This window comes from Anopheles funestus, chromosome 3RL (assembly GCF_943734845.2).
Source record: "Anopheles funestus chromosome 3RL, idAnoFuneDA-416_04, whole genome shotgun sequence".
Classification (NCBI taxonomy): Eukaryota; Metazoa; Arthropoda; class Insecta; order Diptera; family Culicidae; genus Anopheles; species Anopheles funestus.
The window spans coordinates 19,821,610-19,840,762 of NC_064599.1; the positions used below are offsets into that span (position 1 = coordinate 19,821,610).

The window sequence follows — 19,153 nt, forward strand, 5'->3', positions numbered from 1 at the left end:
ACATTGTGCGAGGCTATGGTACGGTCTACTGAAATCATTGCCGAACGAACGTACGATGGCTTTTTCGGGGGGGGGGGGGGGGGGGGGGGGGGCTGGGTGATGCGCGTAGCTTTGCGGAATCCCATACGCGCGTCGGGAGTTGGTAGTTCAGGACATTTAATAGCAATCAATCTACCTGAAGGTATGCAATATAACTAGCAACCACTCGCATACGAAACTTCATGATGTGTAAACATTTTTAAAGTAATTGAGTTGAAGTTTAGACTTTGCTTTATTAATATTCTCCCACGATGGTGCGAGCAGATGCGTGTTGGTAGCTGAGAGTTTTCCCATTTTGCAACACTGCTCACTGATGGAGAGCGTTTCCATGGTACCTTGCACAAAATAGTTCGTAAGGATGCGCTTTACAAAACCGAGCGAGCGAGAGAGAGAGTGAGTGTGAGAAAGTATGGATGCGAGCAACTGGGTGCAACAGAGAGGACCAATTTGCATTGAGAAGAAAATTGGAAAATTCCTCTGCAGGGGCAGATATTTCCGCATTTGTGAATGAGCGTAGTATTTTTTTTTCTCCCCCGCTTTTTTCCATTCACTTGCTCATGGGCTAGTTTCACGTGGGCTAGGTCGGGTCCGGTTCTCTAACCAATGTTGCCGAAGGCACGGCACGGTATGTAACAGTTGTGTACCCTTTCCCCATTTCCCCATTTGTGGTCGATTTTCATTCATGCCGGTTTTCAGGTGGGTTGATTATGTGTATGAATCGGATAATTGATGTAAAAAGGAAACAAATGAGCTGCAGAGGTAGTGATAATGTTGTTCTTTTTTTTAATAGATTTATTTCGTAGGTGTAATAAATAGAGCAATAACAATATGTTGTTAACAGCACCCTAAGAAGCTAGCCTATGGAAATAACAAGGGAAGAAGGACTCCAATTGTTCGTCTACAATGTTATATCCACTGCAGAAAGAACTTGAATTATAAGGAACAAAAAAACATTTATTCAACACGAGCAACATGTTATCAATATGCTTCTAAATATATACACATTTCGTGGAAACCTGTTCGGTTTCTGTTGGACACGACTGTAGAAGTTTTTTGTTTGCCATTTCATATGAATTAAATTCTGAAGTTATTTTCAATCGCTTTATGGATCACGATCCACATTGTTACGATCTTCCGAAAGCTAGACACTATCTATATCGATTTTCAAGCAGTATTCGATAGCCTTTACCGTGTACTTCAGTTAGCCAAATTATCAAAACTGGACTGTGGATAGGCCATAATTGTTTGGCTCTCGGCGTAAAAATTGGTCCTCATGTTTCTCTTGATGTTTATCCTGCCCTTCCTCAAGTTCCTGGTGTTCCTCAAGGTATTGTACTCAGTTCTCTATTGTTTGTGCTGTTTGTAATGTATGTTGTATGTTTCTTTATAATGCTTTGCCTAACGAGAGTTATCTCCTTTTTGCCGATGACTTCAAATATGTAATGCTATCTCATTAATTTTTTCCTATTACCTGATGACTTCCAACTTCTGAATATATCTCCATATTTTTTCCCCTATTACCTGATGATTGCCAGCTTCTTCAGCAACATCTGAACTCCTTTTCTGACTGATGTTCGTCGAATTCTTTTTTATTCCTAATGTCCTGACCAATTTTTGATTACGTCCTTCACCCATCCTCGTTACTTTCCTCAGGCACAGACAGAGAGTAAATTAATGCACAAATCCATTCAACCAGTTGTAATTCTTACCAATATTGGAAAAGAGGAACAGCCCCAAAAGATGTGTATGTGTTAAGTGGCGCCAGTTTCCATCCGAGTCCTCCCAAGTTTAGTAAGCCAGAAATGGTCTGCATGACCTCTAAGGTCAAGCCAAAAAGAAGAAGAAGATTTTAAAAAATAATTTTTTAAATATTTTTTGTATGTATCATTTAGTACACGCATTTGCCCACTGTGAGTTTGTATGCAACAAGCTTGTATGGAAGTGTTGTGTGCAACTGTGCTGGGCGGAAGTGACTTGCAAACAACAAAAAACAACAATTTCAGTGAGAAAGCAAAGAGTGAGCAAATAAAATGTTTTATTAAAAAAAGAACAAAACAAAATTAATATATATATAAAAAATATATTTAAAATATATATATAAAATATATATATAAAAAAGTAAAAAAGTGAAAATGGATTATGGAGTGAATGTTCATGAACACCATGTTGCTAAAGAATGCCCAAGATGCAAATATTTCATCTTGAATTCACTTTACATATTGTTCAATAAATAATTCCTTTTTATAAGTTGTTTGATTAATTTTAGAGGTTGATTTGAGTTCAGTCTCGGTCACGTCTATATTGCCATATGTTTGATAACAAATCATACGCTGTGTTGTGGTTCATGTTCGAATCGGAACAGTTTACTCGTAATGATAGCTTTCAGTCGTGCACGCAAAAACAAGGAAGTGATTCACGTTGCAATACCAAGAACACTATCAAACTGCCCAGACCCGCGAGTCATTGACATGGCACGTAGATGCAGTTTACATCATGTCCAAGTGTTTAGATTCTAGCTAGCACTATCAACTGCACCAACTGATCGACCGCAACCATTAGGTGCAACTGCAATTTTCACCCTCGAACCGGTTTATATTAATGTGTCAGTACGACACAGTACCTGGATTCGCCTCGACCAAGTAAGGATAAAAAAATGTATACATTCTCCCCACCAAACTGAAAACCCAGCCGCTGATGATCGCAATGAACTTGAACTCGACGCCTTCGTAGCCCGCCATCTTGGCTTTATCTGGTCTGGTTCCTGTTCACCTTTCCTTGCACCGCATGGTTCGTTACACATCTTTTCTCCGTTTTAAACATTTGTTCATGATTGTTTAAATTGTGACAAAAATACAAAGAGAAATACATTCGGTGTATGGCTTCAGGAGAATTTGTTACTTTTTGTTAGCATTGTTTTTCTCATTATCCATAACGAGTACATCCACATCGTTTGTGGTTTATGTAGTGTAAAGGGCATAGAAAAGATGGCAAATATTTGTATCCGGTGGCTGTCTTTTAAATGGTTTTACTAATAAGCAACCGAAAATGGTACAATGCAGAGAGATCTTTGGGCGAATGAAGAAATAAAATTAAGAAAAAAGGTTTTTTTTTTACAATTAAAAAACAATCATATTTCACAGTCTGCTGACTGTCTTCTTATTTAAACATTTATTCATAAAAATTCCACCCAGCATACAGCAATGGCACTATTTAATAGTCCGGAGCACATTACGCAAGCTTGTAACTTCCACTGGAAGCTTCCATTTCTGAGACGGCACGAATAAATTAGAATCTTGCTAAAGCTTCTCCTCTGGAGTGCTTCCCGAGCGACGCAGAGGGATGTTTAGTTTTGCAGTTTCGCAGTGCAATTTTAAAGCGCAAAATGCAATAAACAAAGTAACAACAAAGTGACTTGTTTCGTTTTTTTTGTGTGTGTATATCAACGCTGTTTGAGCAAACTTTACTTTCAATTTAAAATCGATTGAGTAAATGGATGCCCGTCGCCTTTTTTTTTGTAAACAGGGAGAGTAGGGAAACAAGTCGTAATATGTAACCAACTGGGACCAACCAAGGTCCCAGGGACAAATGCATTGTATAGATCAAGGTAAGTTGCATTTCCTGTGATCGATCGAAAAAACAGTGGATGATCTTGAAAAAGGACCATGGGGAAATGTTGCACTCGATCCTCTTGTTGATAAGCTTGTTGTAAAGCTTCTCTTTTTCTCTCTCTCTCTCTCCCTATCTCTCCGTCTTTCGCTATGAATGTAAAGGCACTGTTTGGATGCTAAATCCCGCTTTATTTGCTCACCATCACGTTCGTTCGTTCGTTCTAGGTCGGGTTCTCGGTGCGTTCACCAACGGACGCTGGTTTATACGAGTTCGGTCCCGCGACGGCAATAGACTTGTGTTCGCGTATGCGCTCTGTTGCAGCTGTTTGCAGCAGCAAAACAAAGCCGTGTACTTATTTTGTAGTGCCGTTTTTTTAAATAGTTTAATTTCATTGACTATTGCTTCAACATTTATACAAAGGACTGTGTGTGCGCCACCGAAAAGATTCTATTACAAAAGGTTGTGAAATTTGGAAAATTCTTTATTTTTCTTCGTCGTTGCTGTTACGGAACTATCTGCCAGTGACCAGTGTGAAACGATAGGGAACCGTGTAAGCGTACAAGGGACAAAAAAGACAGCTGCCACACGATGACGGTTCCGCCCGTGATGGAGCTTACGGAGGAGGAGAAAGGTAAGCGTTTGGGGAGGGCGGAGGTGTGTTTTTGTCCGTGACAGTGAAAATGCATCCTAAAGAAAAACAGACAGTAAGGGAAGCGCATAATCCACCGGTGAGGTTCGTTGTCAAATTTGTTCGAAATTTTCCTCACGTTCGAATTTTCCACCCTCGGCAAGATTCTGCGCAATCGAACCCAAAGTGCAAAGTGTCACATTCAAATGCTTGTTTTCCTTTGTTCAAATGGCATATGGACGGTTTGCAACGTTTTTTTTTCACATCATCGTGTGAAATGACAATCTCGTTAGTTTACGCGTGTACTTTTAGACAAACAAAAAATCGCAACTTCACTAACAATTAACGCCCAGCCGCGTAGGAAAAAGTGTAGGAAAAGTGATGATTTCCTCCACACGCCATCTCTACGAGCAGCACGCGATAAAACTAGAAAACCCAGCTTGAGGAATATACTTAAATGGCTCTATTTCACATTCATACGATCATGCTAATCACAACGATCGGCCGTTAAATAGTGAGATCGTCTGCTTTGTTCACTCACCGGCACTGTGTTCTAGTCGTTGGGTGTTTTGCAAACAAAAAAAACAATAATAATTACATTTAAATAAGCATGTAAGCGATCCGTAACGGTGGCTAAAAACACCCGATTTGGTTCAGTAAGCTTGATGCATATTTAATTGAGACGCTTCGTTTGCGTTGTTTTGTGTGTTTTTTTTTTGAAAGCAGAAGAACATGCCACCTAAAGAATCGTTAGTCAATATTTGTTTTACTATCAAATTAATTTAGATTCAATGTCTGTATTAAAATAGAAACAAATAAAAACACACTTTACTCCAAATGTATTGAGTTCGGGTCTGGAGCACAAACGACGCTGATAGTTTAATCAGCTGGCGCAAAACTGGCTCGTGTGATAGTGTACGATGATAAGATTGTATACGTCAATGATGTGTAGTAACTTTGAGTTCACATGTTCGTGGAGTAAATTTACTCATCTTCTACGCTTCCTTTGCATACCCTATATCAGGGAGATACGCCGCGGGATGCCAACGATCGATCTGAGCAAAACACAAGCCCTCCATTACTCATCCACAAGCTGTGGCGTTCTTATGTAAGGCTATTCCACACAACAAACATGGGCTAAATTGTATTGAAGGGATCGAGGTTCATGCACAATATAAATGATCCAACTATTGCCATGAGAGGCAGGAACAATAACAAAAAAACGCGGCCCTATCTTACCGCCATTTGCGAATTACACAACGGGGTGTAGTTATTCTTCTGGATGCGAGAGATGTGAAAAGAAGTTCCTGATTGTGTGCGGCTTTTTTTTGGTTTCTTCTCCATTTTTCCCAATTCCTTACTTCTCCTGTCACACTTCACTGTCCACTCGAGAGTTGAAATTTTTGAAGATCGACACAAAATGCTTGTGCCAAGAATAGCACACAATAGTGACCATGACGAAGGGCATTCGGCGGCAAGTATCGGCGGTTCGTAATGAGCTTTTCGGCGTACGAGACACATAAGGTGGAACGTTCTCACTGCTAACCGCAAGCAGGTTGATTTTCAGCGAAATCTCAATCGCATTCGTTCACGTGTGTAGAAAATAGGCTTGAAATTAATTGTTGGTTAGTGATGAGAATGCGAATATAAGCTACCCTTCATAAGGGTGGTTCGTAGTGCTGGTAAAAGCTGGCACAAAACGTTTTTGGTGCGCGATGTGGAATGGTTGTTGTTATTGTTGTTAATCGAGTTTATAAATCATGTTGGATGAACGTAATTAATTGCCAATAACTATATTTACTTCCTTGTTTATCACACACCAGAGCTACTTTATGATCTTCTGAACAGTTTTATAAGAAACCTTATAGGGTAGGTTGTCCAGTTGTATTCTACTGACTGATTACTGATACTTATTTTAGTCTGGTATGCACTTATTTGTTACACAATATGTTTTTCATGTAAATTGAAGCCCCAACAAAGAGGTTTATCACCAGTTTTAAGACAGACCCATATATGTAGGGAATATGTGCCAAGTGTTAACATTGCAACTGATTAAAGAGCATTGTTATTGTGGCGAATGTTCGCTGCGAAGATAATTGACGTTCTGGAAAACTGCAATATCACGATCGCCTATGAGCACTATACTCCTCTCAATTTCACAGTTGTTTTTGATAGTGTTCTTGGCTCATTTTTTCATTCATTCAACATTCTGAGAGACTTTATCATCTGCGAGTTCCTATTGTATAGTCCATCTGGTGGCATGCTAGAATTTTTATGCATGTGTCAGACATTGAACTAGTTTTAAGAATATAATGGAATTTTGTCTGGAAAGATTCACAGAATGTCGGGTAAGATCGGGTTATATTCTAGCGGAATGTAAGTGGTGGGTTGAAGGACCTCATTAAAAAAGTTTGGCAATTCCCTTGTAGACTTAGAAGAATTTTCCTGAAGTTCAATAAAATTACAACTACATTTCCTTCTTCTCACTTTCACCACAGAGGCAAAGCAGTATTTCATAAGTCTTTTAGAGGCCTTTTCCAAACCGTGTGACGTTGGAACTGGAGCAGATCTGGAGATGCGTCTTCCAGCCTGGTTCGACGAGACCAAATTCAAGCGCGGCCAAAAGTTCTACAACGACAACCGGTTCGGTATCCTTCAAGCCAACTTCTGTAGCCTGTTGGTATTGTTGGCCGATCCGAAAGGGCTTCGCATTCTGGAGCACACGAAAAAATCAAGTACGACGGAGACAGCCCGCAAACGGTACATATCGACGTTTCTGCACATGAGCGATTGGTACGAGTGTGACCTGGTGCCAGGATCGAAGTAAGTATTGCCCCCATTTACTCCGGATTGATGGGTACTCCGGAGTGGATCCATCTACTCTGTCTCCGACGTATAAAAACTGGAGTATACTCCGAAGCAATTACTTCGGATTAATTCGGATTTCACTCCAGAGTAATTCCGGAGCAAATACTCCGGAATTACTCCGAAGTTTACTCCAAAATTTACTCCGGAGTTGACTCCGAATTACTCCAGATCTAACGGATCTAACGGACTCTGGAATGTCTCGGATTCGGATTACTCCCACTCCGAAAAATTTGAGGATTTACTTATCAATAATCCACTCATTGCCCATAGCTTTCTTAATGATGATCACTTGTCTAATTTTGTAGATCATGGAAATCTCTCTCGCAAGTACGCCGTATGCATCTGAGTGCCTCGAATAGCGCGAAAAAGCGTAACCTAGGATTCATCAGCCAACCGGAGATGGCACTTACCACGTTTGGATTCATGGGATTCGCCCTGGTACGACCGCATCTGCTTGGCATTCGCTACGATAATCGCGAGGATCGCGAAGCATTCATCCACCTATGGGCTGTGCTTGGTTTTATGCTCGGTGTTCACGACGAACACAACATGTGTCTGTTCCGGCTGGAGGTTGTCGAGATGATCTGTCATATTGTGATTCGTTACGTGTTCGTACCAGCGCTCCAACTCGAAACACAACTGCTGCGCCACATGATGGGAGCGATCGTGGATGCGTTTATACCTTACATGCCTTTCCTGTCGTACGAAAGCATCATGTTCCTGACGCGTCGTCTTGTTGGCATTCCCGGCTATCAGTACGCGTTGGACTTAAAGAAGGAGTACATCTGTCGATCGTTGATAACGAAGGAGGAACTGGACGCAGTAGTGGACTACCTGACACCGCGCGATGGTTACCGACAGGTGGAAGCGATGTATCGTGCGATATTCACTGACCAGCTGCGGCTGTACACGGTTAAGGAGCTGCCGGATGAGATTAACCAGAATTACCTGGACACGGTAACAACAGGAACGAACGGTACGTACACACAGCTCCCAGGAGAGGAAGAGGGCAACCAGTCGCAACATACAAAATCGTCCGAACATCAGCTGCGTGAAATATTGGGCCTAAAGCACAATCAAGTATTGGTAGTGACGACGGTTGAGGACGAGAGTGAATGGAGCACGTATAGAAATGACAGCAAGTTAAAGCTACTTTCGGCCCGCGATCAAACTAACGTTCGATTTACGGCGCAGTGTCTCAATCTCTGCTACACCACAATTGGTCGCTTTACCAACGAAATGGCCCTATCTTTCATTCTTTATCGTTTGAAGCGACTACACGGAAAGTGAGTTGGAGTTCTTATAAAAAGTCGCAAGAAAATGTGTTTGCCGGTAGTACAAACAACAACGAACAGGGTTATCGAAAAGCAATGTAATTGAGAGTTTATATTCATAATATACTAGGGTATAGATTTTTATGAAAAGGTTTCTTAGGCATGGGACACAGTTTAAACGAGACAGGGAATAAATGTAGTTCAAAGCAATAAAATGACATATTTTACGTAGAGATTTTAGGCGAGTGTGTTGGGTGAATAGTTTATTTAAATAGTATCTATCTACTTTTTGAAAAAAAAACAAGAGTTAGTATAAACTGTCAGACATTTAATATCTGTTTTCCATTGTCATGTACTTAGTTCCTTAGATGCAACTCTAATGTCAGGGAGTTACCTTAGTCCGCTTACAGCTACACATCCACCGCTTATCACAATCATTCTTCCCACGTTCAAAGGTGATCCTTTTGGTGCGCTTCTAGTAGTTCACGCCAAAAGTGCGCTCGTTCCCTGCACGGATCGGTCACCATTGCTGGTTGCACATTAATCTCGAGACAGTCGAGCTGGAAGTTCGTCGAACCGTCGGTTGGAATTTTCCTTACCGGATGCCACTGCACATCAACTACATCACGCGAATCAACCGACGGATCGCCATGCTTGGCGAAGCTGGTCCACAGGGCGACAAAATTATCTCGCACACGACACTCATCAGTTGAAGGTGTAAAGTTTGGCAAAAACTTGGGACTGTAAAAACGAAAAAACAAAACTTACATATGACAAAAGGAAAAATGCAATGATCCGTTGTTACTCACTTAAACATGTACAGCACATCGTCACCGTGGCATGCTCCCGTAACGGTCGCATTAAAGAACAATCGCTTCAGCAAACTAAACCGACCGTCGTACGTGAAACGGTAATGGTAATGGCGCAGATTCGGTTGATATTTGGCCAACCACTCGGCATTAATGGCGGAATCGTTCATGAAGATCACATCCGTGAGCAGATGCTTGACCTGATCGATAGACCACGCGGACGGTGGTTCGTCGGAGAAGTAAAACTTGCGTACCTTGTTCGTCACCTCGGTCCGTTCCGCAGGTGTCAGATGACGGAACAACTTGGCCGTCATGCGGCCGGGAAGATGGCGCATATCTTCCACGCCCGCCTTGCGCCGTATAATGTACAGACCGAGTATGCCTTCCGCATCGTTACAACCTTCGAGCAGCGGCATATGGAGTGTGTCATACGCTTTCAGTAACACTTCTGGGGGTTGTGTTATAATGGAATGGTCCGTAAGCGTTTGTTCGACGACTGGGAGAAAGATAAAGACGAGATCAGCCTGTTTTTCTGCAAGTTGTCCGAGGGCTTTACGTTGCTGGGAGGCTAATTTTTTAGCTGGAACTTGTTGCAGGGTTTCTGTAAGATAAATACGGAGAAGCAAAATGTAAATAATATTTCGAAATTGGTTAATTTAGAACTAGTTTACAATTGAACCGGATTCGCTTTTATGGGATTTGTTAAATAAAATACAAAAATTTTTGTTTCGATATCTGTTATGTTAACAAAAATTTGAATCGAATTTGGGTTACTAATGATGAATTGATCTCCAAAATCATGCCTCATTGAAACAGGGTAAATTTACAAATTATTATTATCAGCCGGAAACCGTTTTTTCCACATCATAAACTAACCTTTGTTTCAAACACTTTTCCATCAAGCTCCACAATCAAAACACCCCGAAGAAACAAATACAATTACGCATGTTTAAACCTACCTAGCGCACCCTGTTGACTTGTGCCGCTGTAACCAAAGTGACGAGCGAGATTCAAGGCCATCTCTAGCGGGTTTGCCTGCATAAACGAACTCGAGCAGACAACGCCACTCTGGCAGATAACTCGATGAAAATATTTCCTACGTTGGATGAAAATCATGTTAGCAACGGTCTCTGGTAAATACGATCGTGAAAGGCAGTTTCAGTCTCGAGCGATACCTTGAGTTTGGTGAGAGCATGTGCAGATAGGCCGAGAAACTGCCAGCACTTTCACCGAACAGCGTTACGTTGGTTGGATCGCCTCCGAAGCATGCAATATTTTGATTGACCCAACGGAGTGCCATTAGCTGAAGCGAAAGAAAGACAGAAAATGGATGATTGCAATTGCAGAGCCCTTAGATCGATGCATTCCTGTGCGCCGGAGCACTTACTTGATCTTTGAGACCAGCGTTACCCTCGATACCGGCTTCGGGTAGATAGAGGAACCCGAACGGACCCAAGCGATAGTTAACGGTAACGACCAGTACGCCACGTTGCAAAAAGTATTCCGGATTGTAGAACAGACTGCTACCACTGCCACAAGCAAAGCCGCCACCGTGTAGAAACACCATAACGGGTAATCCGTTTCCACTGCCCGGAGTCTCTTCCCCATCCATCGGAAGTTGTGGTGTGTAGACATTCAAAAAGAGTCCATTTTCCGACCCAAACACAAACCCGGAAAAGAAATCGAGCTGTATGTAGTCGCTCCGTTCGGCGTAACAGTTGAGCATCGGTTTACGGAACTGTTCCAAAGGAACTGGAGCTTTGAACCGTAGCTTCCCGACTGGCGGTTCCGCGTACGGTACTCCCTTGAAGTAATAGTACCGAGCGCCATTTGGGAGCCGTGCCGCAATACCACGCAACTGGCCCTGCCGTACGGTGACGACCGGACAATCACGTGGAGGACGTAACCGCACGTGCAGATGGTGCATCACGAACGCGATGACCCCTCTGCCGAGTCGCACCACCGCTAGCACGAATTGCCACAAATTGTCCCATTCCACCATCGTACCAACACTCTCTCACACATGAAAACACAGGTAGGTGGTACGCACGCACCCAAGCATGTACACGCACTTGACGGGCGATCCTCGATGTGGAACGAGCGGGTACACACGCACTGCCTTCGGTGCGACTGATCAGCTGCCAGTTTACTAACAAACTGTTCGGACAAACAAACCTCACTGACCGACTGACTGACCACCCTTTGGGAGACTTGAAGGGTGGGTATGGACGGTTGATTTGTTTATGTATTGTTTGTGCCGCGAATGGTGGCGCTCCGTTCAAAATGCGTTCGCGGCAGGGTTACTCAACTGGTGTAATGAGCTTTGTAACTATTTCTTAACATAATTTATTATTTTTCATACAAACAAGTTACAAATAAAAAAGATTTAATTTCCAAAATATATCTCAGTAACATTGAAAATTATTAATTTATTGAATATTTTGTTATGACAAGAAATTATCGTGAATGTCTTCTAACGGTAAGTGCTTAAGTGTTTCTTAGTCTTCGATCGTATTTTAGCCATGCTTTGTAAAACTGCTTACAATACAAAAATGTTACAGATATATTACAGAATTTCATACACTTTAGTACACAAATTACTCAATATGTTAAGTTGAGTTTAATGTTAAAAGCGATACTTAAAATAAATTTAATTAAATCTTTACGTTTAATTCAGCATAGCGTACTGAAACATTTCTTCTCTAGTACGATTTATTATTATTTTTACATTAATTCACATTGATTACTTCCCAACGTGAGAATCCCTGAACGAAATGAGAAATCTTGTTTAAGTGGGGAGCAGGGAAACTACAGCTGGAACGCATACAAATGCATCGGTGTTGGACGCCACCGTGGCTTCACTGTGATTGTCGACACACTAAACAATTGGGTTGTGAGGGGTTGTGCAAGTTTTATGAGACGTTTATAGCGCTTCAGCGCAAAAGTTTTTGCTGTAGCATAAGTTCATCCAAAATTAATCTACGCAAAACGCGAATGTGTTTTTTTTTTGGGAGGAAATATAAATAACCTTCAGTTGTCCTGTAGATTAACAGCCATTGAGAGAAGAGTTTTTAATCACAGCTCTTAAAAAAGGTGCTAAAGTAATCCGGAATTAAAAGATAACAACTTGAAACAGAACACAAGTTTGTTATACGCTTTGTTTTATGCTTTTTTTGATGGACTGGAACATAAAACCAACACTTGGCAGGGATACAAACAAACTTTCCTAGGTACTTGCATGCTGCATTTCCCACCCTTAGTAAACTGCCCCGAGCTGCCATCGCATCGATGCATTTGTTTTAAATCCCGCGCTAATTAATATCCAGCCGAACAGCTAGGACAAATATTTGAAACATCGCAAGATGAAACAAAAAAAAAAGAGTCTGCTTGTTATATAATTTCACACCCGACATTTATTTGGTAAGATGTTTTACACGCATTAGCACCTCGCTGTTAATATCGCCATGTAGCTTCCCAGGGTGATACTCGGCTGACACGTTTTTGGGGGCGTGTTACAGATAGTCGGTACGATACTTTTTCAATAGATCACGCCAAAACTTTATCCGCCCAGCGCCCGGGTTTCGTACCATTCGCGGTACGGTGTTAATCTCGAGACAATCCAGCTGGAAGTCGTCCGAATCGCGTGCAATCTTTGAAACTGGTTCCCACCGTACCGGGACCAAATTTGAGGGCACTTCGCGCGTTGGGTCACCGTGCTTTGCAAAGCTGGTCCAAAGAGCAATGAAGATGTCACGCACACGACACTCGGCACTATTAGGAGGAAGTTTCGGCAGGAATGCGGGACTGTGGATGACACATTTGGATATTAGATTAGAATAGCTACACTACATAACAACTAAGATCTAGTTCTGTTTCCAGATAACGTACTTGAACATATACAGCGTATCATCACCATGGCAAGCACCGGCCACATGGGAAAGCATGAAGAGCCGCTTCAGCAAACTAAACCGACCATCGAACGTGAAGCGATAGTGAAAGTGTGGCGCATTCGGTTGAAACTTTGCCAACCATTCGGCACTGGTGACGGAGTTGGTGATGAACGTGTTGTCGGACATAACATCGCACATCTTATCGATCGTACGTTCGTTTACGGCGCGATCGCCGAAATAGAATCGCTTGATCTCACGACCTACGACACTCCGGTCCAGATCCGGTGACCTACCCAACAATACCGGTACAAACCGTTCCGGAGCTTTATCGAACGACTTCCATCGTTTGCCCAGGCTGCGCAAGGCCAAAATACCTTCGCCATCGTTACAACCTTCCATCAGTGGCATTCGAAGCGTATCGTAGGACTTGAGCAGATCCTTCGGGTGCTTTGTGATGATACTGTCATCTGTCTGGTGCTGTTCGATTACCGGGCGGAAAATGAAGATCAGGGCCAGTTGCTTTTCTGCCTCGCTGATCGCTTCGTTTTGATGTTTTGCCAGCTCTTTTGCTGGTACCTTTTCGAGTGTTTCTGGAGGAGTAAAAAAGAAAGAAAGGGCACACCGATGATTGATGGTTACTGACACTAACAAGTGTGACACGCGCCGGTGAGTTATGTTTCCATGTTTCCATGTTTTTTTCCGACAATTAAGCTTTGTTGGAGGACGTTTTACGGACGCGTGTAGTGGCAGTGCTGAAAGACATTCAAATACTCATTTATTAAACAAACACAATGGGGGTGCGTGAACAATACCGAGCGCGCATTGTGACTTCCAAATGGATTGACACTGACATAATATGGGTTAGTTACTTCACTGTTGTATTGGATGTCTTGTTAACGTGTCCTTACATCTGAGAAGATGTTCACAATATTTGGAAGTCATTTGCTTAAGATCTATGTAAGATCATGTAGAATCTTCCGTTAGCTAACAACGATAGAATTCTTCAACTATTCCGAAAGCTGTCATGACTAACAACCCTTTTTAAAAGCACTGTTTGGTTAGCTATCGTTAAAATCGTTCAAAGTCATCCACGATGATAACCTTATCGAACAATTTATCGTATCATAGTTATCAAAAAATCAGCAGCTTCATACTCACCAAGCACGCCCTGATCGGTGTTACCGGTGTAGCCGAAAAATCTTCCCAATTTGCGTGCCTTTTCTTCCGGCTCGACCTGGAAGAACGAGTCCGTAATGGCCACACCGCTCTGGCATATTACCCGATGGATGTACTTCCTACAATAAAGCAAATGTATCAAAGGTTAAACACATCGAGCAATAGTGCTGATTATGGTCGGCTCATGCAAATACTTAGTCATCGTTTCGATTAGCAAAACGCTTACCTCGAGTTTGGCGAGAGGTAGTGCAAATATGCCGACATACTACCGGCACTTTCGCCAAACAATGTTACATTGTCCGGATTGCCACCGAATTGAGCAATGTTTTCATTGACCCATCTCAGTGCGAGTAACTATCGGCGGGGAAAACAAATAACAAATTCCGGTTACTGATCGTTAACACTTTCCATTTTTTCGTACACGACGCGCAGACCACATAATACCTGATCTTTAAGGCCCGCATTTCCCGGGATACCGGCGGACGGCAGGTAGAGGAATCCGAACGGTCCCAACCGATAGTTGATGGTGACGACGAGCACATCCTGTTGGATGAAGTATTCCGGATTGCAGAAGAACCCGCTACCGCTACCACTCATGAAGCCACCACCATGGATGTACACCATTACTGGTACCCGGGGAACACCTTTGGTAGTATCGGCTTCGCCGGGTAAGCGGGGTGTATACACGTTTAGGTAGAGGCATGATTCGGCACCACTGACATACGACGAGAAGAAATCTTTCTGCACACCATTGATCCGCTCGGCGTAACAATCAACGATCGGTTTGCGGAATCGTTCCAAAGGAACTGGTGATCTAAAGCGTAACTTCCCAACCGGTGGCTCAGCGTACGGGATGCCCTTGAAGTAGTGATACTGGCCACCGTTGGGCAAGGTCGAGGTAATGCCACGTACCTTACCCTGTTTCACTGTAACCAGCGGACGTACGGACGGTGGCCAGAATCGTACCCATTTGTGATGTGCCACAAATATAATCAATCCATACGCAAAGTGTAGCAGACTTCTAACAAAATCGAGCAGAACACGTGCTCTGGTCAACATCATGTTTTTCGTTCTTTGACTCACTGAAATGTTCACAAACCCAACCACTAAACGCGCCGACGATCGGATCAGTTCCGTGCGCGCGGTGAAGTAGAACTAATCGCAAAAAAATCCGCGTCTTTGCGCGCGAACATATTGACAACCGAACCGCAATCCCCCGGGGTAGGGAGTGGGACACACACATGAACAAAGCCATATATGTATACACATTCCCGGAGTTGATGCTATTGCCTGGTGTACCATCCAAGAGGAGCCGAACCGTATCTTATCGCTGGAAACACTGGTAGTGCTTCATTGAGACCAGACCCCGTACCGCTCGAGTCGCGAGACATTGCGGACGAGGCATATTGTCCATGGAGGAGAGGTACGAGTGATTTCACCAAGCCAAGCGATTAGCTATCTTCACTAGCCGCACGCAGTTGTTTTGCGACCGACCGGTTACTGTGGCAAGTTGTGACGCTGGTTCGATCCTCTTTTGCATGGAGAGGGAGAGGCTCCAGCTGGGTCCAGAGTACAAACCAACGCGGTCCGAGTGTTGTTGACAGCATGAATCAAAATAATTGCTTTGTCAGCTTCATTGGGGCTGTGGCATGTGGTGGCAGATAAATTTAGACCAGATTCTTCACATCGGGACAGTCCCATTAGATGACATTAAGGCAGGAAAATGGAATAGTTTACGGTACTTGAGAATGGCATGGGATTATTTTATTCGAGTTTTAATACAATGTCGCAAGTGATCTTCTTACGACCAGCAGTATGTATGATCAATACTTGTTCAACGCAACCAGTACTTAGAATAGAGTGAAAAGATTAAAAGATTATAAAACATACTCAAAGAGATCGAAGCATTAGGAGACTGTGATACGCCACAACACGTCCCTACTCTTACTCTGGTAACATTCTTGAACCATATCCGTACGTCCGGAACAGATCCCTCCAAAAAGTGCTCCGCTTCAGGAAAGGATTCGGTACCATCTTTAAGCTCGCATCAATCTGTAGACATCGTAACCGAAAGTAATCCTTCCCGCATGGTTCTACCGGGTCCCACCGTGTCAATCCCTTTGATCGGTCACCATTGTCCGGTGTTGGATCACCTAGGTAAGCGAAATTGCTCCACATCCTGACGAACGCTTTACGAACACGGGTTTCATCCGCATCATCCGGCACGGTCATATTTAGGGCAGAACGAAACATGTAGAACACATCATCTCCATGGCAGACACCCGGTAGCTGAGCCATATTTAGCAGTTGCTTCGTATTTCCCAACCGACCATCGTGCGTGAAGTAGTAACAGTAATGTTTCACCTTTGGTTGATATTTGGCCACCAGTTCTGCTGCCGTAACTGTTGCGGTAATGTACTCATTGTCCGATAGGACATCCATCAGCGCTGGTAGAGTGTCGTCACTGATTGGACGTGTTTGGAAGTAGAATTGTTTTACTGTTTTGCCCAACTCATTTGCATTTGTCCCGGGGGGAAGGTGTAACATGGGAGGAAGTAACCGTTCCGGGTGGAGATTGTATTCGTGGAGATGGTTCTTAGCTTTTCCCAGTGCGACCATACCTTCGCCACTGTTACACCCGGTAATCAGGGGAATGGGTGGATCAAGTTCAGTTTGTAGAGCATCCAGAGGATTTTGAATGATAATGGCACCAGGATGGGGCCTCTCTATGACGGGACGGAATGGAAACTTTAATTCTTGATATTGTTCTTCGTCTCCTAAAGTTTCTAGTTGATGTTTTAATAGAGCCTTGGCCGATGCTTTCATGAGGACATCTGCAAAGGCAAAGAAAGAAAATTAAAAGTGAATCAAACTGTTGAAAGGAAGGTCCTGTTCTTACCTAGAGCTTCGCTATCAGAGGAACCGTGATAGCCCATACATTTCGCTAGCTTGCGTGCCTTTGCGCTTGGATCGACTTGCAGGGCGAAGTCGGAACAAGCGACACCACTTTGGCAGATCACACGATGGAAATATTTCCTAAAAATGAAACGTATTCTTCTTTAAACGATTGGTCTTGATGCCGGAGCGCTGACACACTACCTGGAAACAGGAGAAAGATAGTGCAGATAGGCCGCCTTAGCACCTGCACTTTCTCCAAACAGTGTAACATTGTTCGGATCACCTCCGAACGGGGCAATGTTCTGCTGAATCCACCGTAGCACCAGTAACTGATCTTTCAGTCCCGCATTTCCTTCAATACCGGCCTCAGGGAAGCTTAGAAATCCGAGCGGCCCGAGCCGATAGTTGAATGTGACGATCACCACACGTTGCTCCATAAAGTAGCTTGGATCGTACAGGAACGAGTCACCACTGCCACTCAGGAACCCTCCACCGTGTACGTACACCATCACGGGAAGTCCGGAAGAGTTTTCACCGGCCAGTTTTGGCGTGTAAACGTTAAGAAACAAACCATCCTCTGATCCAACCAGCACGTTAAGAATCTGATCGTACTGTAAACATTTGCTGCCCTCGACGAAACACTCTAACACAGGCTTTTGGAACGTTTCCAGCGGTACGGGAGGCTGCAGTAGGCAAGGGATATCGTTTGAGAGGTGTGTATGTCATCAAAACAATCGCGTACACTTCACTGTCAACGCACGGCAAACGATCACTCACCATAAAGCGTAGATCACCGACTGGAGGCACGGCATAGGGAATGCCCTTGAAATGATGGTAATGTGTGCCATCCTCCGTCACACACGTTAGACCACGCACCTTACCCGGCCCGATCGTAACGGTGCAGATGTTTGCCGAAGGTGGTCTCAGCTGAAGCCAAACACGGCTCAACCAAGCCTTCAGCAGTCCGACGCACAGCCGCAGTACAGCCGCTAGGAAGGGTTGCATTTTGCTGACTGAAGGTTTGACTGTACGATCGCGTTGAAGTCTTTACTAAATGCCAGCCTGGCCGGCACATTGATCACACTGGGCTGCGCTAGTAGTGTTGGTGGTGAGCGCTTGATTTCAACGCTTAGCGCAAATGCAATCGTTTGCGTGAGCTAAAAACTCCAACCAATTTGTTACTGGAAGCGAAAGTGTGTGATGTTTCTTTTCTTTTTTTTCTGCTGACTGAAGCAGTGAATGAAGAAGCATTGCAGCAGCGGCTGGAAGAGAACCATAAAAAGTTTGTTAGGAAAAAAAATCGTTAGTCGATTTATTTGGGTTTATTTTTATCACAGTTCAACGCCACTTTCCACACTGCAAACATGGGGAAATACAGCAAATGATGTCTAAAATTAGGTTTTCAAAACCTTTATTGACGAGAATAAAATCAAACGAATCAAATTGGAACCATAAATTGTGTTTGTTTTTATTAGCTGTTTCAGGGTTCAGGTTGTGCTGCGAAAAATGTTAATTTTGGTTGGAGTTTTTTTTTATTTCTGTTATGGAATAAATTGACTGAATGAGTTAAACAATCTAGACTATTTCTTAAAATAATTATTTTAGAAATTTATTATTCATCTCCTATAATTTTAATATTCTCTCACCACTACAAGCAGCTGATTTTCCCTGTGGAAGAAGTTCCTGTACCGTTTGACGGGAGATAGAAATATGTTAAATCATAAGTGACTACTACAGGCCCATTATACTGAACCGCTTTATTGACACTTGGCACGAAATCACGAGCCCCTTGCATTTCTTACGCCAGTCAAACCACCAACTCATCTAAACATACAAAACATTCATCAACCATAAGGGTTGAAAAGCAACAAAGTGAAAAACCACCTACGAACGTGTATCCCTTTTTGGAGGGAACGAGCTCACATTTTCCCCCTTTGCCCTAATCCTGGGACAATGTTTTAT

At 43.1% G+C, this 19,153-nt stretch overlaps 3 protein-coding genes across 3 annotated transcripts; 1 reads left to right on the forward strand and 2 right to left on the reverse strand.

Moving 5' to 3' along the window:
• Positions 1–3,838: 3,838 nt before the first annotated feature.
• On the forward strand, positions 3,839–8,658 carry LOC125771617 (uncharacterized). Its single transcript, XM_049442408.1, has 3 exons — positions 3,839–4,279; positions 6,775–7,099; positions 7,450–8,658. The coding sequence occupies exons 1-3, from the start codon at positions 4,237–4,239 to the stop codon at positions 8,432–8,434; spliced, it is 1,353 nt and encodes a 450-aa protein (XP_049298365.1). The 5' UTR covers positions 3,839–4,236; the 3' UTR covers positions 8,435–8,658.
• A 67-nt stretch (positions 8,659–8,725) lies between these two features.
• Positions 8,726–11,425, reverse strand: LOC125771616 (esterase B1-like). The gene is made up of 5 exons (XM_049442407.1): positions 10,615–11,425; positions 10,403–10,530; positions 10,187–10,323; positions 9,228–9,828; positions 8,726–9,159 (listed from the first exon to the last, which is right to left on the reverse strand). Exons 1-5 carry the CDS (start codon positions 11,227–11,229, stop codon positions 8,868–8,870), a joined length of 1,773 nt encoding a protein of 590 aa, XP_049298364.1. The 5' UTR covers positions 11,230–11,425; the 3' UTR covers positions 8,726–8,867.
• Positions 11,426–12,636: 1,211 nt separating this feature from the next.
• LOC125771618 (uncharacterized) lies at positions 12,637–18,525 on the reverse strand. The gene is made up of 9 exons (XM_049442409.1): positions 17,969–18,525; positions 17,393–17,874; positions 17,193–17,329; positions 16,379–17,127; positions 14,738–15,244; positions 14,520–14,647; positions 14,276–14,412; positions 13,116–13,707; positions 12,637–13,031 (listed from the first exon to the last, which is right to left on the reverse strand). The coding sequence occupies exons 1-9, from the start codon at positions 18,194–18,196 to the stop codon at positions 12,740–12,742; spliced, it is 3,252 nt and encodes a 1,083-aa protein (XP_049298366.1). The 5' UTR covers positions 18,197–18,525; the 3' UTR covers positions 12,637–12,739.
• Between the last annotated feature and the right edge of the window lie 628 nt (positions 18,526–19,153).